This window comes from Microcaecilia unicolor, chromosome 2 (genome assembly GCF_901765095.1).
Source record: "Microcaecilia unicolor chromosome 2, aMicUni1.1, whole genome shotgun sequence".
Classification (NCBI taxonomy): Eukaryota; Metazoa; Chordata; class Amphibia; order Gymnophiona; family Siphonopidae; genus Microcaecilia; species Microcaecilia unicolor.
Window position 1 is genome coordinate 52741321 of NC_044032.1, and position 22358 is coordinate 52763678.

At 42.8% G+C, this 22358-nt stretch overlaps 1 protein-coding gene across 1 annotated transcript in view; it reads left to right on the forward strand.

The window, feature by feature from the left end:
- Positions 1-22358, forward strand: part of SMAD4 (SMAD family member 4) — a 112078-nt gene that overhangs the window by 19509 nt on the left and 70211 nt on the right. The window contains exons 4-6 of the mRNA XM_030192951.1: positions 505-679; positions 16203-16232; positions 21888-22106. Of these exons, the coding sequence (XP_030048811.1) occupies positions 505-679; positions 16203-16232; positions 21888-22106 (424 nt within the window). The remainder of the gene's footprint in view (positions 1-504; positions 680-16202; positions 16233-21887; positions 22107-22358) is intronic.

Below are 22358 nucleotides of genomic sequence, written 5' to 3' on the forward strand. Positions count from 1 at the left end.
AATCAAAGCAAAGTTCATACTGTATTGGAGACTTTGACTGCAAATTTGTATTCTAAAGCACAGGGTGGTATTAACCAAGCTCTGTAATGCACTAGTTATTGTGACAGGGGTCTTACCCCTCTACACACAAAATCCCTGCTACTTTCCTGAGAGTTGATTCTGAGCTTAAACTGAGGGTTCTGATGCTTGTAGGGAATGCACATACTCAGAACTAGTTTTGGGAGAGCAGTTCTGTCCTAGCTTGGCTAAATGATGTCACAGACTTGTGCATCTGTTGTAATCATGCTATTAAGAACATGTTACAATTAAGCACCTTTGCTTTATATTTAGAGTACAACTTTCACTTCCACATTTATAGGCAAATAAATAGAAGCAATGCTGTGCTAAATATACTAGAGTTATTTGCTGTGGTGCTAGAGATCAGTGTTTTAAATTCAGCTAAATCTGTTATCTACTGTGGTTTTTTTTTTTAGTTAACCTTGTTTTGTTTTCTACTTATTGTAGGTGGCTGGACGGAAAGGTTTTCCACATGTGATCTATGCTCGGCTCTGGAGATGGCCTGATCTTCACAAAAATGAGCTTAAGCATGTCAAATATTGTCAGTTTGCTTTTGATCTAAAGTGTGACAGTGTGTGCGTAAATCCATATCACTATGAGCGGGTGGTGTCACCTGGCCTAGGTAAGCATACTGTCCGCTAACATGCAGTAAACTAGAACTAAATATAATGTAGTCTTTATATATGAGAAACTTATTTACATTTCTGTGTTTATCTCCCAGTTTCTAGTGACCTTTTTTTTTTTCTTTATGACCCAATGGGAGTTGGAAAGATGTATATGTAAGGGGTTGAGAACGTCTTCTGTATGGGAGCCAACTAATACTTCAAAACGTTGGGTGGAGCGGGATCACATTTGACATAGGGTTACAACCAGTCAAAAGGAAATATTGAGTTTGAAAATGGCCAGATCGAATTTGGGGTTCAAGAGAAGTAAGCCCCCTAATAAAATAGCTAATTCATTTTGTATATATTTTAGGGTGCATTTATCCCTCCCAATACCTAGGAGTAAATGAATCACCCAAGGCTGCATCAGTTTGCTCTTTACTAAATATCTTATCAAGCACTTGTACAATTAGCAGGTCAGAGATATCTCACTGGGAGTACAGAATATTGCTACATAAAATTACCTCTATATCTGAGACTCCAAAGAATATACAAGTAGCATGTACAATCAATTGGTTAAGGGAATATATTACCCCAGGTACACATAGGTGTTCTCTGGGTCTGAGTCTTTAATGTTATATTTTACCACTCAAAGCCAATTAGTAGATATAAAAGACTCATGGTTACTTATGAGAAAGCAATCAGATTACTTGCCAATTCAGATACAATTCATTGGTTTCTCATAGGAGAGAGCAGCTTGGCTGTCTCTCTGGCTTGAAGTAGGAAGTACACTAATTTTTATATGTCCATTCAGGATACGGATAATATGACAGTAATCACATCTTATTGGATCTATGCTAATATAATGGTTAACACTGATTGGCTATGGTATTGAGTTGGTTAGTTCTTCTGGGAAATGCTAATAATGGACTAGCTTTTACTGGAAATCTAAGTCATTTTCCTGAGAAGCCATCTTTGTTCTGTTTTTCAAGAGCATTTGTGACCACACTGTTGCTAAACAATGCCACTCTGTTCTTTCCCACTCACGCCTGTTCTTCATTCTGCTGCATGAGAGTGTCACAACAGATGATGAGTTCTGCAGTCACACTGGAGTTCAGGTTAGAGTCATAGGCCTATAAGTTTTTCTCTCTTTTTGGATCCTGAACCAAAGTCAGGCCTGGGACCAAATAATAATAATATTCATATCCCCACTTGAAGGTCTGCGTAGATAGGACCTTCACCAAATATGATTAAGACTAGTGCTCCTTGCAAACAAACCTGGTCCTGCACCTAGGTGTTTCTTCTCACCTCAAAATCTTGAGCTAGCTCTTTATTGTCATGAGCTCAACAAACATATGATTAGTACTCTGGTTGCAGGTATCCAAAATCCCTAAGCAGGTTGGGATTCCCGGGCCTTAATTTACCCGTCATGACCACCCAATCATGAGCACTAAGAAGTGGATAGTAAATATGAGAGACACTACTAAGGGGAGTCTTTGTGTTCAAGATTGCTAATGATGTAACTAAGAGTAGGCTGAAGGCAACAGTTAGGGCTTCTATCACAGAGTAAAATGGTAGCAACATTGTGTATGGTTAATTCCCATATACCTTTATAATTACATAACTCCAACGGAAGAGAATGGGGTTTGGTAGTACCTGTCCTTTCCAAACAAGTTTTAAATGTTGACTGTGAGGTAGGAGGCACACTAGCTTCTTTGGGCGAATTTGAAAACAGTCAAGCAAGGGAATTGCAAAATTTGTCATTATTATCATCACTCTGGAGTAACTTTATCATGCCTATGGTACCATCGTAATAGGAGAAGCAATTCCAGCTTCTGCAGCATAGATTAGATACAGTGAAGTATAGCACTCCACCGCCACAACTATCACCCTGTTACCTCACTGAGGCAACACAGCAGCAGCTACATACGTACATACATAAATGCAGAGGTTGGGAAGAATTCCATAAGCCATGCTCCGCCTACTTTCCCCACTTGTTTCCTTAGGTCTTTCCTAGCTCTTTACTTGTATGTCTGTAGATATGTTTTTAAAGTAGCTACTCTCCCTTACTTTTTTCATATATGCATCCTTCAAAGAACGGAAAAAGGATGTGAATGAAGAAAATAAGAAGCAACATAAGTAGTGTCAAGCTAGATGCAAAGCGTTGATAAAGAAGCCTAAAAGTAAATATGAAGAAAAACTTGCCATGAAGACAAAAACTCATAGTAACACCTTTTTTCAGGTACATCAGAAACAGACAGCCTGTGAGGGAATCTGTGGGACCTTAGATCATGAAGGAACAAACGGTGGTACTTGGGAAGAACAAGGCCATAGTGGAGAGATTGAATGAATTCTTTGCTTTGGTCTTTATGGAAGAAGATGTAAGAGATCTGCCTGTATCAGAATTGGTTTTCAAGAGTGACAATATGGAGGAACTGAAAGAAATTTTGATGAATCTGGAAGATATACTGAGCCAGATCGACAAGAGTGATAAATCACCTGGACTGGATAGTATACACCTCGGGGTACTGAAAGAACTCGAACATAAATTGCTGATCTGCTGTTAGTGATCTATAACCTGTGGTTTAAAATCATCCATAGTATCTGAAGATTGGAGGATGTCAGTGTAACACCGATTTTTAAAAAGGGTTCCAGGGGTGATCTGGGAAATTACAGACCGGTAAGCCTGACTTCAGTGCCTTGCAAAATAGTGGAACCTATTATAATGAATAAAATTACGGAACACATAGACAAAGATGGTTTCATGGGACAGAGTCAGCATAGGTCCAGCCAAGGGAAGTCTTGCCTTACTAATTTGCTTCATTTCTTTGAAGTCATGAATAAACATGTCAGTAAAGGTGAGCCAGTTGATGTAGTGTATCTAGACTTTCAGAAAGATTTTGACAAAGTTCCTCATGAGAGACTCCTGAGAAAAGGTCATGGGATAGGCGGCAATGTAGGGTTAAATGACTATTTTTTTCGATGGAGTATGGTGAATAATCAACTGCAGCAGTGATCTGTACCGGGACTGGTGCTATTTAAACATACTTATAAATGATCTGGAAATCGGAATGACTAGTGAGGTGAATAAATTTTCAGATGACACAAAACTATACAACGTTGTCAAAACACATGCTATTTGTGAAAAATTGCAGGAAGACCTTAGGAAACTAGAAGACTGGGCATCCATATAGCAGATGAAATTTAATGTGGACAAATGCAAAGTGATACACATTGGGAAGAATAATCCAAATCATAGTTACCTGATGCTAGAGTCCACCTTAAAAGTCAACATTCAAGAAAAAGATCTAGGTGTCGTAAACAATAAGCTGTAACCTTCTGCCCAGTGTGCGGCAGTGGCCAAAAAATCAAACAGGATGCTAGGAATTATTAGGAAAGGGATGCAAAATAAGACCAAGATTATTTATTATAATGCTTATGTATCATTCCATGGTGCAACCTCACCTTGAGTATTACGTTCAGTTCTGGACGCCATATCTCAAAAAAGATAGTAGAATTAGAAAAGGTTCAAAGAAGAGCGACCAAAATGATAAAGGGGATGGAACTGCTCCCATATGAGGAAAGCATAAAGAGGTTAGTGCTCTTTGACTTGGAAAAGAGATGGGTAGGGGGGGGGGGGGGGTATAATATCTTACATGATATAGAACAGGTTAAAGTGAATCGTTTTTTTCACTCCTTCAAAAAGTATAAAGACCAGGGGACACTCAATGAAATTACATGGAAATACTTTTAAAACAAGAGGAAATATTTTTTCACTCTAAGAATAGTTATGCTCTGGAGTTCTTTGCCAGAAGATGTGGTAACAGCGGTTAATATCTGAGTTTAAAATAGGTTTGGACAAGTTCCTGGAGGAAAAGTCCATAAGATGTTGAGGTGGATATGGGAGAAACCACTGCTTGCCCCAGGATTGGTAGCAAGGAATGTTGCTACTAATTGGGTTTCTGCCAGGTACTTGTGACCTGGATTGGCCACTGCTGGAAGCAGGATACTGGGCTAGATGGACCATGGGTCTGACCCTCTGTCATGATCCTACCATGACTCCGGGGCCAGTTTTGTCCATTGGTGTTGGGCAATGGGGGAGCCTGCCCTCCACTGCTTCAGGAGCATCATGGGGTTCATGCAACAAGTTGTTAACCCGTCCGGCGCTCATTAATGCCATCACCCTCTTCCGTCTAGCAGGGGAGAAAGCTGCCTTGAAGCTCAGGAAGGGGGCTGCACCTCACTGCTCACATTTTGAAATATGCCAGCAGACCAAGGCAGGCACAGACTGACTTCTTATGTTGAGTATTTTGCTGAGTCTGGGACAGACCATTTCTGGATATGTGAGGAGGACCCTGAGGATTTCTTGGAGAGGTCTCTGGGTCTTCCCTTGGACCTCCCCCCCCCCCCCCCCGCCACTGAAGGAGAGGCATAATTTCCCCCCCCCCCCAAAAAAAAAGGATCTCTCCTATGTAGGCTTTTTGTGGGAGATGGTGGAGGCCATCTCTTTTAAGTTGGAGATAGAAGAGAAGCTGATGATAGTTATCAATTTACGATGCTCTACCTTGGGATGCTGTGACGGTCCCTGTTCACACCGTCCTGAAGGATGCACAGGTGAGACATTGAGAGACCCCCTTTCTCTGTACAGGTTATTCCAAAGAAGGCAGACTCTATGTATAGGGTCCAGAAGGCTCCCGGATTCGAGAAGGCACAGTTGCCCCACCACTCCATGGTGGTTGAATCGACTCTCAAGAGGTCAGGGAGTTCAAAGACTCATGCCTTGGCTCCCCATTCAGGGTGACTCGGACTCTGGATTCTTTTGGGAGAAAGGTTGATCAGGCCTCTGTGCTTATTTCCCTCATCCCAGCCTTACCAGTTCTATATGAGCATTTACTTGAAGTCTTTGGACATTGTGCTAGAGTTTGTGGACACTCACCTTTGCCAGATAGCTAGCTGGCAAGCAAGCAGAAGGAGTGCAGTAAACATCTAGCTAGGGGCACTTTTGACTCTTTTGATATGGCGTCTAGATTTTCTGCCTTGAGTATGGGGATGTGAAGATTCTCATGTTTGCGTGTCTCAGACTTAGAACCAGCAGTTCAGGAAAATTTGGCAGATGTCCCTTTCTGAAGCGATAGTCTTTTGGAGACAGGGTAGAGGAGGTCGTGGACTTCACTAGGAAACGCACCAATACCATCAAATCTGTCTCAGCCTGCTCCTTCTGTGGCCTGCATGTCTTTGAGGTTTTATGTCAGGAGTAGGTGGGATATCTACTACCCTCTGAGGCATAGGTACTGTCTTGTATGGAGATCTTGTGAGCCCTTGTGTCCCGCTGGAGGGATGAAGTGACGGTAGTCACCAGCCCTGCAAAGGACAGCCAACCAACCCCAAGTCTAAACCTGCGGTGACCGCCGTTCCCCGGGAGTTGAGTCCCCAGGTACAGGCGGCCAACAGGGCTTCCGGACCCGCAGGGGTTGGCGGACTGGCCGCAAGAGAGAAAGTCCAGGAGGCTGGGCCGGGCTACAGGTCGTGAGGAGACAGGAACCAGCAAGCGTCAGGGGCAGGCGGTGAGCACAGCATAGTCAGGGACCAGCAGAGGCCAAGGCAGGTGGAGAGCAAGCGTGGACAGGAACCAGCAGAAGTCAAAGACAAGCGGCAAGCAAGCATAGTCAGGAACCAGCAGAAGTCAAAGGCAGGTCAGGTCTGGTCAAACAAGAGCAGAGTCAGGAACGACACTCGGAAGCTTACCCCTTCTATGAGTAGAAGCTGAAGCAAGGAGTAGCAGGGAGCAGCGCTCTATATAGTCCCTCTCATCAAGGAGATAGCAGGCAGCTGGCAGGAGGCAGAGCGCCCCGGAGGCAGACACGCCCAGCAACCCACAGGGAGACCCGGATTGGCCTGCTGACCTGGGGGGATGGCGTCTAGCCGCGAGTAGCCAATCCGGGTGACGGAAGCGTGGTCAATCCTCCTGGGCTCCGCGCCCAGAAGAGAAGTTCCTTCCCGCCGCCGGGGCTGCCAAGATGGCCGGCGGGAACCTCCAGGAGCGCGGGGGGACGCGGGAGAGCTGGATTCACCACCCCGGTTGACATCTTCTTCCTGTGCGCCGGCCTGGGCACCCGATGGCGCGGACGAATGGCACCCTGGCCCGCGCGTCGGTGCCCGGGTGTGGGCCCCGCTGCCACCGGGGATCTGAGGTGAGGGACGCGACAGTTACATCCCTGCATCCCGTCTTCAGCAGCAGATGCAGCCCCAACGCTCCTGCCCTCGCTAGCAGCCTCAGTGCTCCCCAGTCGAAGCAGAGGATGAGCAGAGCCACCATAACAGGAGCCATCCTGGACCACCTACCAGGTTCAATTTTTTTCCAGGAAAGGTAGCCCCTTGTAAACTCAGCGGTAGGTTCTCCAAATTGTCTGGGTAAGCTAGCTATGCTCTCAATTGGCGACAAAGACCTCCAAATTGCCCACCGTGAGCGTCATGTTTCAGTTCTCAGCATGGGAAGTGCTCGCAGAGGAACTTTCCTCCCTTCTGAAGGCCCAGGCGGTCGAGACCATTCCACCAGGGTAAGAAGGGAAGGTATTCTAAGTACTTCCTTGTGCCCAAAAAGATGGGGATTTTGTACCTAAGGATGCTCAGGGAAGCCATCCTGACCTTTTTCTTGACCAGATATTTGCTCAGGGTCAAGGAAAAGTTACGATGTTTTCATTGGGCATCCTTCTTCCCATCATTGGTTATGTTCTGTGGATTTAAAGGATGTGTTTATACCCACATTCAGATACTCCAAGGCCACTGAAAGTTTTATCTCGGATTTGGATGGGGAAACACCACTACCAGTACTGCGTCTTGGCCTTGTGTTCACTCCCAGGGTGTTCACAGAATGTCTAGCATTAGTTGCAGCATCACTACACAGATTGGGAATTCATATGTTTCCTTATTTGGATGATTCACTTGTCAAGAGCACGTCGAAGTAAGATGCTCAGGAGTCTGAGAACTAATCGGGTGTTGGAGCTGCTAGAGTTTATCAACTACCCCAAGTCTCACCTGCTCCCAGTAAAACAATTGGAGTACACTGAAGCCCTGCTAGACATGTTTCAAGTTTGAGCCTAGTTGTCTCTGATGTGGGCAGGTACCCTCATTGCCATCACCACTCAGATTCAGAGCAGCCAGCAGGTCATGGTTTGGCAATTGTTGAGCTTGATGGGCCACATGGCCTCCACTGTCTATCACTCCCATAGCACACCTCCATTTATGGAGTGCTCAATGGACCCTTGCTTCCTAGTAGTGCCAGGCCACAGGGAATCTTGTGGATGTCATCATGGTCACCACAGAATTTGTCCAGTTGCTCCTTTGGTGGACGATCCAGTCCAATTTGACCCTGGACTTACATTCCCAATTCCTCTGCCCCAGAAAGTTCTAGCTACAGATGCACCCACTCTGAGGTGAGGGGTCCATGTCGATGGACTTCACACCGAAGAGACCTGGTGTGCTCAGGAGGCCAAGCTTCTTAGAGTTATGAGCAAAATGCAATGCTCTAAGGGCTTTAGAGATCGGTTGCTGGACTAAATTATCCTAATTCAAACAGACAGGTTGCCATGTACTGTGTCAACAAGCAGGGAGGTATGGGATCTTACCCCTTGTGTCAGGAGGCAGTCAGGATGTGACAATGGGCCACCAGTCACAGCATGGTGTTCTGAGCCACATATCTGGTGAGGAAAGAGGACAGTCTGGTGCACAAGCTAAGGAGGGTGATGCAACTGCACGAGTGGTTTCTCAGCATGGCTGTTGCCTGTAAGATCTTCCGAGAGTAGGGTACCCACCTCAGTGGATCTTTTTGCCACTCATCTCAACAGTCACTCGGTATTGCTCTAGACTCAGGTCACATGACAGACTAGCATCAGATGCCTTCCTCCTCAACTGGGAAGAGGGTATTCTCTATTCATATCCTCCCATCCCTCTAATGAAGACTCTGTTGAAACTCAAAACAGGATCAGGGAACCATGATCCTCATTGCACACTACTGGCCAAGGCAGATCTGGTTCCCTCTACTTCTGGAGTTGTCCTCTGAAGAACCATGGAGACTGGACTGTTTTCTGACCCTCATTATGCAGAACAAGGGGTCTTTTCTGCATCCCAACTTCCAGTCCCTGGTCCTCATGGCCTGGATGTTGAGGGTGTAGAATTTATATCCATACAGCTGCCTGAGGGGTGTTCAGGGTTTGGGTGGTTTCTAAGAAAGATTCCACCAAGAGGTGTTATATTTTCAAGTGGAAGAGGTTTGCCATCTGCTATCAAGGGCAGGGCCCTAGATCCTCTTGCTTGCTCTATACAGAACCTGCTTGAAAACCTCTTGAATACAAACTCTGTAAAGGTTCACCTCAGTACACTCAGTTCTTATCACCGTATGAGAGGTAAGCCCATCTCTGTACATCCTATAATTCGATTCATGAGGGGTTTGCTGTTGATGAAGCCCCCTATCAGACCTCTGTGTCATGGGATCTCAACATCATCACCCAGCTGATGAAAGCTCTTTTTGAGCCACTTGGCTCCTGTCGTCTGAAGTACCTGACCTAGAAGGTCTTGTTTTTGGTGGTGGTCACTGGCTCATAGGGTCAGTGAGCTTCAAGCACTAGTAGCTGATCCACCTTATACAAGGTTTCATTATAATAGAGTAGTTTTCCGCATATACTCTAAGTTTATTCTTAAGATGGTGTCGGAATTCCATCTTAATTGTCCTCTCAATATTTTTCTCAAAACCTCATGCCTATCCTGGTGAAAGCACACTGCACACCTTGGACTGCAAGCAAGCCTTAGCCTTCTGTCTGGAGCGGACTAAAGGAAATGGACAGTCCACTGAGTGTTTTGTTTCTTTTGATCCAAACAGGATGGGGGTAGCTATTGGCAAACACACTGTTTCCAATTGGCTAGCGGACTGCATGTCTTGCACTTATGACCAGGCTGGGTTGACTCTTGAGGGCCATGTCATACAGCTGACAATGTCAGGTCTATGGCTGTGTCGGTGGCCCACCTGAGGTAAGCCTCCATTGAGGAGATTTGCAAATCTGTGATGTGGTCTTCATTTCACACATTCAGATCGCACTACTACCTTGAGCTGTATACCTGATGGAACACCTGGTTTGGTCAGACAGTCCTGTAGAATTTCCTTAGCGTCCCTCCGGACCGGACCAGGATTGGACTGATGGGTTGTGCTCGCCTACCAGCAGGTGGAGACTGAGAAAAAACTCTGACTCTAGAGAGCCAATAGGAGCCCTGGCCATGTGACCTTAGCCTCAGTATTTTCTCAGTCTCCCAGCAGGTAGGAAGTGAGCCCATTAGTCTCTCTCCTTTTCTCTTTAGATATTACAGATATTTGTGATAATTCTTCTGTGCCTGGAATCTTATTTAGAGGCTTGACAGGGTTTCCTTTCTCTTCTTTCTTTGACAGCCTCGGGGATGTTAAACTCGGGTGTCTCGAGTCCACCCCCCTTCCTCCCCATCTCCCTGGTTTAGCAGGGAAGGGCCGTCCCTTTCTCTGGAAAGGTGTACCGTCTTTGGGAGAGGCAGCCACTTTTAACAGGTAGCTGCTTTAAAAGAATTAAATCAAATAAAAGGAAATTCAAAGAAGCAGCCTATCTTTCCCCAGACTTCTAACGAGCAGGCAGCTCCAGTGTTTTATTATGATTGAGGGGTTATAAAAAAAAAAAAAAAAAAAACAGAAGAAAATAATTCAGTATCTGTGACTTTAAACAGCGATTTTTCTCATCAGATTTAATTTCCTCCATTTTCTTGCGTTTTGGCGGCGGCAGTTTAAACAAATGAAGAAAAAAAAAAAAAAAAAGAAATGTGCGAACCGCGTAAGCGCGGCCACCTGTTTTTTCCGATATGGCTTAAAAGTTCAAACAGCTGCTGTCGGTCAGCGTCGCGCAGTTCACGCAGCCGGAACGTGTAAATTTTGCTCTCCCTTCAAGGTTTCTTCGGGTCCGGTGCTGCCTCCAGTTTTTTCGGGGCCTTTTTCGCCGGCTGTTGTTTCTTCGCCGTTCCACTGGGCTCCGCTTGTTCGGAGGTGTCGGGCGCGCTGTCGACGATCGCCACAGGGCCAGTGGAGCGAACGGCGGCCATTTTGTTTCTCCCTCCATCTTATCAGTCGGGGATCTCTCTGCTGAAGGTAAGGCTGCAGTTCATAGAGCAGTTCGGCTCCAAGATGTGTACACTTTTGTATGTGCTGAACGGCGTATTCTAAAATGCTCTTCACATCAGCAGGCAATATTTGGTTGAAAGGGGGCTCCTTTCATATATGAATATATAACAAGCTTTTCTTCTTTTAAATTTCTATGTATCACGGGGCTGTTAACACTAGTTTTTTCTGGTGCTCAGTCATTTTTCATTGCCTGGTGGAAAATCTACATCTTATCATAATATCATAATTCATTTCAAGCATTTTCCTCAATAGCTGTAGTATTATACAGTGTTTTAAGAACTTTAGAAACTTTCTCTATAGGCATAGAGTAAATTTCTGTCTTTCTCATTCCCTGGTGAATAGGACTACATTGTCTAAGAGTCAATTGATTGGTACTTTGCAATTCTGACCATAATATATTAGTTCCTTTCAAGCATTTTACTCCATGCCTATGATGTTATATAGTGTTTTAAGAACTTAACAGACACTCTCAATGGCTGTAGTGTTATACAGTGTTTTCTTTTTCCGACTTTAAGAAGCCTTCTCTAGAGGCATACAGTATATTGTTCAGATGCCATGGGGATATATCAGCTCTTTCATATTCTCTGAGGGACAGTCCTGTCTACCAAGCTCCCAATCACTCAGCTGCCTTAGCAGGCATGCTTTATTCATGTCTTCCCTTCTTTTCCAACTGCCTTGAAGCCTCTCATTTTTCATTTTAGCTTTCTTCTGGTTTTTACAGGACATATGGTCATTTAGAGAATAAAGTCATCCTTTCACTTAAAGATAGTGGACGGTCCTCAAACCATCTACTCGTGTTTGTCTCTACTCTATCAGTGCAGCATTGGCAGATTATAAACATCCTGGTTTGGTCCAGTATGCCTATACATACCATCTGCTATCTCTTCCTCTTCCTTAGAGACCTGATGTTATATCAAGCTTTCTTGAATTCAGATACAGTCTTGTCTACACTGCCTTCACCAAGTGGCTGTGGCACAACTTCACTTTTTTCGTTACAGGTAATTTCCAAGTTTGTCCTTTTTCATTTTCATTCTATGCGCCTTCACTCCAGAGTGTTCTTTCAATTGGAAGGGGATTCACTCACTTCCTGTGTATTTATACCATAGGTACATAAGTATGGTTATGCTGGGTAAGGCCTAAAGTCCATCAAGTCCAGCATTCATATCTAATGGGCATAGGTACATAAGTTTTGCCATTCTGGGGAAGCTCAAATGTCCACCTTTCTACAGCCAGAACAGCATTAAAGAAAAGAAAAAAAAAAAAAAAAAAACCTCTCACGAGAGTATCAAACAGAAATCTCTGCTCCAAAAGCAAGGCTTTGCAGTAATTCTGCAAACTAACGCATACAATATTTGCCATGGCTGTTCACCACTAGGAACACCGGGGACCCTGGGCCTAGGTTCGGTGTTTAACCTGAAACAAGCTCAACATTCATATCTATTGGGTGTGAGTCTGGTACTACTACTTAACATTTCTAGAGCGCTACTAGGGTTACGCAGCGCTGTACAAATTAACAAAGAAGGACGTTCCCTGCTCAAAGGAGCTTACAATCTACATCTCAGTGAGGGAGGACGCATGACCGTGGTACGTGGATTAGTGGTATGTGGATTAGGGAGATCCAAGAAATTACAGGCCGGTGAATCAGACGTTCATACTGGGACAATTTTTTTCTGTCCGGAGCGTACTACCATAGCTGGTGGACTCCTATATTCAGAACTTTCTATATTCAGAACTTACCCAACTATGGAACGCCATAGAGATAGGGTTGGAGTTTGTAGCCCTATTTAACTGGTGTCCTTGGTCACCCTTCCTCTTCTCCTCAGGATCCAGAGAATGGCTAGTTTTTTGCTTATGCATTAACCGGTCATTTTCAGCAGTACTCTCTCTTCCGTTCTTTTATAGATCTAAGAGGATGTTCATTGCGCTTTTAGGGTCATTTCATTCTTACCTAGACGACTGCCTAATTGGAGAAAGTCTTATCAGCAGAGTTCTCAGGTCACGCACCGGGTGTTGCATTTCTTACAGTCTCTAGGTTGGGTGGTGATTGTAGCCAGGCCTCTCATTTGATCTCTCATTTGATCTCTCATCAGATATCTCTGATTTTCTCTTTGTTTAGTCAGGTTGGCGCACAGTCTTTTGTCTCCTCTGCAAACATCCCAGTTTATATTTTTCTTGGTGACCTTGGGCCTTTGGCCATTTCCTCGCTCTATTCTGCAGAATGCAATTTTACTTTCTAATGCCCAAGAAGGAATTTTCCTTCATCCTATTGCGAATCTCAGGGTCATCAATCGCACTATTTAAGTGTCATCTAGTTATCTCAAGAACCTTAGTTCTGTCATTGGGATGCTTCGTGCAATACACTTTTTGGCAGAAGCTTGTTTGTATATATTTTTTTCTGGGGGATCTCAGCAATTCGTTTTACCTTCGGGTGAATTTTGTTTTCCCTACTGACAAACAAGGCGGAGAGAGCTATGTTGGTCCTTGCCATGGCAATGGGTTATGTCATCCGCCAAGGAGGAGTTAAGAGTATACTCTTGAGTTTGTACTCATTTTTTCTTAGTTGTGTCACCCTGCATTAGGTGAATGGACTCTCATTTTTTCAGCCTTACTTCCTCACTGCGACACTTCAGGGCTATCTCTTTTTGCCTTCAGGCTCACGAACATTTCTTGCTTCTTCCGTTCAGCAACAGTCTTGACGGAGACAGGGACAGATGCCAACGTCCAGCAGGGGTTTTTCAGCCTTCTTTATGCGTTTCTTCCATCATCTCACTAGGTGTTTACGCAGAACCAAGGCACCCTTCTACATCCGGACCCCCAGTCACTCAAACTTATGGCGTGGTTACTGGGTCTGCAACATCTTTGATATTTTCGCAGGAAGTACTTCAAGTTTTAATTGCTTCCAGACAGAAATCTACATTAAAGTCCTATGAATCAAAGTGGCGACGGTTCACTCTGTGGTACTCCTCTCGCCACTTCATTCCACAAACAGTATCCATTTTGCATGTTTTGGAATATCTTCTGCATCTTGCGAAATCTTGTCTGTCTTACTCATCCATTAGAGTTCATTTGGCAGCTCTATCAGTGATGCATGATACTGTTGACAACCGCACGCTTATGCAGCATCCACTGTCAAAGCGGTTGTCTTAAAGGAGTCCTGCACCTGTACCTCCCGCTTCGTCCACCAGCTAGGTGAACTAGGTGAACAGACTCTTAAAGTTCTGTTTTCTAGTAGCCATAACTTTTTCTATAAAGTTTTCCTCTTCAAGCAGTGTTTCCCAGTAGCCATTGCAGCAAGTAGATCTATGTGTGGAATACTTCTACGGTTGGTAACTCTTTTCGGTCTGCTGTAGTTTAAAGTTTCACCTTTCCCAATTGGTTTTTTCTTATTGGTTTTGTCCTTCTAGCCAGTAGGCGTAAAAGTTTTTCATTGTTTCTAACCCGCTATATCGCGAAGGATCAAGGAAATGAGAATGTCTATTTCTCTTCTCGCTGAGAGGGCAGTTCCACAGCGTATTACAACATATTCCACAACTTCAGAAGCGGGCTCTATTCTTACTACGGCGATTTTTGGTGCTCTCGGTGCACATTGGTAAGTTGGCAACTTAGTCCTAGTTTCATTTTATTTTGCTCATTGGGACACACTACATGTTAGTTGTCGCCAGGTGGCCTATGCAGCATGAACATTTCTCTGCAGTTTTCATAGGGTCCCTCCCTTCAGATTACTGCTTTGGTACTTCCCACAGTCCAATCCTGGTCCGGTCCGGAGGGACGCTAAGGAAGGAGAAATTAGATCTTACCTGCTAATTTGCTTTCCTTTAGTCCCTCCGGACCGGACCAGGCCCCTCCCATGTTCTCTCTACTCTTTAGCTTCTTTTATTAAGTAGGAAGTGTATTCAGTAGGAAGTGTATTCATTCCTTTACGATTCGTGGAACAATACTATATATATACAGAACTTTACGTGGTCTATACCACTTCTCTGGTGGTTGCTGGTGAGCTCAATTGCTGGAATCTATCTATAAAACCTTAAATACGCCATACCACTTCTCTGGTGAGAGTTGTGGCTGAGCTCAGTTGCTGGAATATCTATAAAACCTTAAATATGATTTACCACTTTTCTGGTGAGAGTTGCTGGTAAGCTCAGTTGATGGAATATATATAAAATCTTAAGTGGGCCATACCACTTCTCTGGTGAGAGTTGCTGGTGAGCTATAAGACAAGTGAGCCATACCACTTCTCTGGTGAGAGTTGCGGGTGAGCTATATTATGCGTGAGCCATACCACTTCTCTGGGGAGAGTTGCTGGTGAGCTATATTACATGTGAGCCATATCGCTTCTCTGGTGAGAGTTGCTGGTGAGCTATAGTACAAGTGAGCCATACCACTTCTCTAGTGAGAGTTGCTGGTGAGCTGTAATACATATCGGGCCATACCACTTCTCTGGTGAGAGTTGCTGGTGAGCTCTGATACTTGGCATTGCCGAGTGCTTTGTGGCTGCTAGGATTCCATACGGCACAGAAGGTCTTTCTTTCTTTCCTGCTTTGTTATTCAAATACTGAGGCTAAGGTCACATGGCCAGGGCTCCTATTGGCTCTCTAGAGTCAGAGTTTTTTCTCAGTCTCCACCTGCTGGTAGGCGAGCACAACCCATCAGTCCAATCCTGGTCCGGTCCGGAGGGACTAAAGGAAAGCAAATTAGCAGGTAAGATCTAATTTCTCCTTGGTGTCTAGAACCCAACTCCACCTTCCTAGGCCCATTTGCTTCTGTTCCAGGCTGCACCTTCACAACAGGCCTGCTTTTGTTGCTAGTGTTTTTGGTTCTGGTTGGCCTTGCCATTGCAAGTCCCTATTGACCGTTGTTTTTTGTTTTTCAGTTAGCCTGGTAGCTAGTCCTACTTGTCCTCGGAGAAAGTGAAGTTACTCGCCTGTAGCAGGTATTCTCCAAGGACAGCAGGACTAGTAGTCTCACATACCCTCGCACCTCCCCTAGGAGCTGCCTTGCTTTTTTATATACTTTTGGATCAAGCTGATTTTCCCACATGACGGCTCTTGCACATGCTTGGTGCGGGCCTGCCAAAGGTGGCTTAAAGGTACAGAACTCTGGGTAGCATCAGCACCGGGGCTCCATTGGAGAACACCTGCTACAGGTGAGTAACTTCGTTATATTTTTGGATGTTTCCCAGTGCGCTGTGAAATCGTTGGGAAATGCTTGATATGTTATTTTGATAGGTAAGTCACGGATCGTCTCTAATACACACTAGATAACTAGATAGTTACACTTACAAGACAGTTCTTATTAAACTGGACACATTTTACTGATGTGAAAATAACATTTTCTTATTTCTTTTTTCCATACAGATCTTTCTGGATTGACGCTTCAGAGTTCTGGTAAGTTATTTTTTCCTTATAACAGTAAGGGTGTTGATTTTTGTTTTGGAAGGTGCTTTTGCACTTGTTAAAGCTACACTCTCCCACTCCATGAAGCTCTGAAAAAATCCAGGTAACTTGTCCTCTTCCACTTAAGCACTTATGATACTTACATCGGAAACAAAGAATACATTTCAAACCAAAATCTCTCTTCCTTTTAGTCCCTAAACAAAGCACTCCCCTCCCTCCCAACCTTCCAGCCTAGCTATAACACACATGGCTCAATCATTATGAATTCTCCCTTCACTTCCAAACCTCAAAACAGACTAGAGGCATTCTTCTTTCTCCAATTTATCAGTATACGTTTGCATTGCATAGGAAGAAACCCCTTCTCTTTGCTGCTCCCGTAATCATAGAAATCCTCAAATATGAACTGACATAGACAGATCTATCCCCAATAACCCATGAAGATATTCAAGGACGTGGCTCCAAAATATTTGTATGCTGGGGCTTTCCCAAAATTGGTATCCTACTGTTGCTTTAGGATTGGTACATTTTATGCATTCTGCAGTCACACGTTAATATGTGACCTCCTCTGTGAAAAAGTGACTACAGTAGCAGATCCAAAATGTTGAGATGGTTGATTTGTTCATGTCATGGATCCATAAGCAGCCTTACATGTTGGAACGTCTGCAATTTTTATTTTGTCACATAAAAGGATGGGATTTGGACTGTTGCATTACAAATTATTGCAAATTGTTTGCTCCAACAGAACTTATTGAAACCTCATTTTTTTGTCTCTTGAGACTTCAGTCACCTTTTTCCAGAGAGATCACATATGTGTTCGGAACGTTCTGTCCAGCACTGTGTGCCCTTTAAAAAATTTTTTTTTTTAATTTTAAGGTTTTACAATAATTTCAAGATACTTCTTGATTTAGTAAAGATGATTTACAAAAATGAGAAAAGAATTATTAATAATTCTATACATTTTCCATCTTATGTTGACAGGTAACATGTCATAAACGAAAAGAAAAAGGAAACAAGTAAATATACCAGTAATTTGCAATATAAAATGTAAATATTTCCATATTATTCATCTATAGTCCACAACATAAGATGCTTGTCACAACATCCAAGGAATACCTAAAATAAATTCTTTCCTTAGGAAACTAGGGATAAGGGAGGGAGTTCCAGGAATTTGTAACTATTTCATGGAGTAGATGTAACAATTGGTCTTGACTGTTCTGAAGGTATTTAGAGTCCAAAAAAACAGTTAAATTGTTTGGGATCAAAAAAGATATATTTAACAGAATTCAATTTTACTACACATTTGCACGGAAAATTTAACCAGAAAAGTGCACCCAATTGATAAACCTTAGGGCGTAATTTAAGAAATTCTTTGTGCCTTCTTTAGGTTGCTTTAGAAACATCCGGAAACATTCTTATCTTATAGTTCATAAAGAGCTGATCTCTATGGAGGAAAAACTGTTTAAGAATCCAATCTCTATCCGGTTGTAGTACAAAAGAGACTATTAGTCATTGGTATCAAGCCTAAATTGTCATTTTCTAAAGTTTGTGTTAGATTCAGATCCAAAATATCAAATGGTATTTCAGTTCTTTGACCCTCCAATTGTTCCTTCTCCTTTTTTTTTTAATATGTTAATAGTACATTTTTGATATTGAAGGGTATGTGCTTTCTCTGGTATCTTCAGAACTTCATGTAAGTATTTTTTAAAAGTTATTGCTGGAGCTATCGAGGACTGTTTTGAAAAATGTATCAGTCTTAATGTATTAGACCGCTGAGCATTCTCCAAAGTTTCTATTTTATTCTGAAGATATGAATTTTCTTTAATTAAATTGGCTTGTACCTGTTGAAGATTTTGTATTTCTTTCATATTATTCTCCGTTGATTTATACAAAGTTTGTACCTTTGTTTCTAGTATTGGTATTTTATTTAATGAAATCTGAGCTTGATCACATAATGAGGAATTTTTTTGCGATAATGAAGTTTCCAGGCTCTTTAAGGCTTCCAAGGTAATATTGTCTGGGTTTTCCCCCAAAACAAACTTGATAAATCTGCATGTAGTTTCCTCTGTCGGTCCTGCTTCCTTCATCAGCTGGTTCTCAGTCAAGGCTTCTCCTTCTCTTGATTCCAGCACTTCATGTGCGGTTGGCATCGGTAGACTTCCATCCGGGTTGGGTCCTGTTCCAGGAGGCCCCATCGCCTCTTAGGAACTTGGGGTTTTCCGGTCCCTCCTCAGCGTGTCTGCCAGCATGGGAGGAGCCGACCGCTGTTCGGGGCTTAATGTTGTTTCTATCTGTAGATGGGGAGGTGGCTCACCTCTCCCCGCACTCTCCGTCAACAGAGCTCCTGCACCCGACACCGTTCCCGGACCGAAGAAGTGCTCCAAAGTACCAAGTACCAGTGAAGCAGAAACCGCGGGTCCAGTTCTCTGCCTTCCCCTCCTTTTAGCCATTATACAAAGAAAAGGATAAACTTTTTCCAAGGAAATTTAAGGTACGTGGTTCGGAGCGTCTCCTCAACACTCCCTCCCCATCGCCATCTTGTGTGCGCTTAATAAGAACCTGTATTGCAACTCTCTCATTGGAATATTATCTGTAAATTTGGTGCTGGACTGTGAAAACAAACCCATATGGCAAAATTTTATAAGGCCTTAGAGGGGCTCAATATAGAATACAACTTCGGTTAAGTAGCGGAAAAGTGAATCTGGAAGAATTTGTGACGAAAGAAAATGACAAGCAAAGCAGTATTCAGCACTTTTATTCTAACAGAGGATTTTAACATGGTGATAGGATCTGTCCATCTCAGCATCAAAGGGGAGCAGGAATGGAAAGATCTCCCAGGACTTTTCAGGTAGAGGAACAATCGGTTAGAGATAAGAATATGTTTTGGAGGTATCCTACAAAGGCCAACGGAGAAATGTATTTAGCATCCCCAAACCTACTAAATATGCTGTTAAATGAAATGGCAGAGAAATGGATGATCTAATAAGTTTTGTGTTTACGAGTGTGGGTAGAAAACGGGGAGAATGCTAGCTAGCTTGACAAGGGTCTGGGGGAATCTCGGCCCTGTAAACTTGGGCAGGAACCTTTTTGTTAATAAAGCCCCAGGGTATTACCCTGGAATTTAGGCTTTATTTTCAATAAGCTGGGGCCTCAACCTTGATTTATATATCAGTGTTCAAAATGTTGAATTCTTTGCCTAGAGAGAAAAGAGGCATGAATAGTTATCTAAGTTTCTGTAAGCATGTAAAAGTTTTCTTTTTAAAGAAACTCCTTGGAGGTGATAATAAATTAGGTTAGTTCAACCTTGAATATGAATTTGACTGTTTTTAGGCATTTTATTGTAACAGCAATATGATTATTTGAATTTGTATTTTGAGATGTAATGCCAAATGCACTATTTGTATAAACTCTTACTGTAAGCCACACTGAACCAAAATATGATTGGATAGTGTGGGGTATGATGTTGAAATGAGTGAATGAATAGTAAATAAATACATAAGTAATATCCCTAAACTGGTTGGAGAGGATCAGGCAGAATTTCTGCAAGGGAGAAGCACAGTTTTGAACTTACACAAATTGTTGCTTGCCCTTTAACAATGTAAGAAGGCTAAACAACCTGCCCTGCTTCTGAGTTTTTATTCGGCGAAAGCTTTTGGTAGGGTGAGTTGGAGGTATTTGTTAAGTCAGATATTGGATTAAGGGTTCTTCCAGCAAGCTCTGAACAAGTTGTACGCAAGACCTTTAGTATCAGTGTGGGTCAGTGGAGACTGGCATACAACCAACTAAAACATGGCCCACAAACCCCCCACCCATAAGACCTGATAGTAAAATACAATCCTCAAAGACACACCGTGTTGTTTCTTCATGGTGGTCTCCAGACCAACAAACTGTGTAATTGTATGAAAACCACCCCTCCCCATCCTTCCACTCCCAGTGATCTGAATATCATAAGTTCAACAAAAGCTGCATGCTCTATGTGGAAGTCTGTTCCAGATTGGAGACCATGTTTGTTGAAACATCCGCCAGGCTCTTAGAGATCCCAGTTTAACATCAATCCACTCCCACTGCATCAGCTGATATAGCTCATTTCACCATTCTGTTAAAAATGGTGAATTAGTCTGCCTCCAATTTTTTATAAATATGTTTTCTTGTCAAGAGAAAGCTCTTATGTAATAGAACATGTACTCATCTCTATTGGTGCCCAACACAACAAAGTTAGAAAATAGTAGACATCAGCTCTCAGGGGAATGTGCCTGCTCAGAGCAGCTATCAAATATGACACTGCACTGTTCAAAAAGTCTTGAATCTGCTTACATTCCCAAAACATAAGTTAAATGCATGGGGCTAACACTGCACCGAGGGCAGTCTGCAGACTGTACAAGCCTTTTCTTTTAACAGATCTATCTTTTAGTGAAACAAAGGCTTGCTGAAATAAATATACTTTAACCTTCTTATGGAATAAAAAGATATTACGTACTTCATGTATTTCACTTGGTAGTTCATTCCACAAAACTGGTCCTGCTGTAGAAATTATTCAACCATGCATCTTTATTAATCTGACTATTTTTAAAGAGGGCACTTTTGGATCTATGACTTGAAGACCTAAGATCTATGAATCAAAGGCAACTGCAAGTCCCTGCAGATGGCTAAGGGCTCTGTTTACTATGGTGTGCTAGCATTTTTAGCGCATGCACAAAATTAGGGCACACTAACTGTGGAGGCACCCATAGGAATATTGTGGGCGCCTACACAGCGTGTATGCTAAAAGCTCTAACGTGCCTCTAGCACGGCTTAGTAAACAGGGCCCAAAGACATCAACATACACGTAGGTGCTTCATTAGGTAACTCCTTATAAATCAGCACCAATATTTTAAATTTTATTCTCCACAAACTTGGGAGCCAATGAAGTGACATTAAAATGAGGGTTGATCAAATTGCCATGTTCCACTAATAACCCTTTCTACTGAGTTTTGAACCACTTGCATCGCCCAAAGATAATTTGGTAAGCCCAAATAAATTCCATTATAGTTAAAGGGTCAGGGACAAGGGTAAAGGCTCATGGATTTGATATACCACTTTCTGCGGGTACAGCCAAAGTACTTTACATATATGCAGGTACTTTCTCTGTCCCTAGTAGGCTCACAGTCTAAGTCTTTTGTACCTGGGGCAATGGAGAATTAAGTGGCTTGCCCAGAGTCACAAGGAGCTGTAGTGGACGTTGAACCCAGTTCCCTGGGTTCTCAGCCCACCGCACTAATCATTAGGTTATTCCTCCACTCTAAATATGTCATTACAAAGGCCTGAACTACCAACTGAAAATTGTCATAACTCAAAAAACCCCCAAAATGTTTGTTTCGTATTAACTTCAACTTATAAACCTTTTCTTCAGTATAACTTTTAAGTAAAAGTATCTGCTGGGGATCATATAGCATTCATTTTGTCCTAATATATTTCTTTATTGAAAACAAGGAATATAATTAGGGAGTATTAAATTGTGGGTATTATTGATTGGTGTTCTAAAAGGTAGATATTGCATTTCTGAAATAGTAGATGTCTATTAATTTTCCCACTTTTGTGTAGATACATTAAGAGATCTTGTTCATGGAATATTGGCTTAAAATCTAAACTTGTTATTTTTCTTTCACTTAGCTCCATCAAACTTGTTGGTGAAGGATGAATATGTGCATGACTATGTGGAAGGACAGCAGTCATTATCTACTACTGAAGGACATTCAATTCAGACAATTCAGCACCCAGCGAGTAACAGGACCTCTACTGAGACCTACAGTAACCAACCCCTGTTAGCTCCTGCTGACCAGAGTACTCCCAGTACCACTAACTTTCCCAGCCTTCCTGTGGCTTCCACAAGTAAGCAACTTGGTTTGGAGAATAGAATCTAAGAAGCTGACATTGGTAAATGGGAAAGGGATTGAACCTGTTGAGCATGATTGAATTATGCAAAAGGGTTGGAATAGTTTTTTTTTTTTATTTTATCAGTCAGCTGCCTCATTGGTTTTTATTCTATTCAGAACCTTTTCTAACTGTTAACTCCTGATAATGACTGGGTTGGTGGTGAGGGTGATAAGATACAGCTTTCAAATAATTTGTTATGGACCTAAT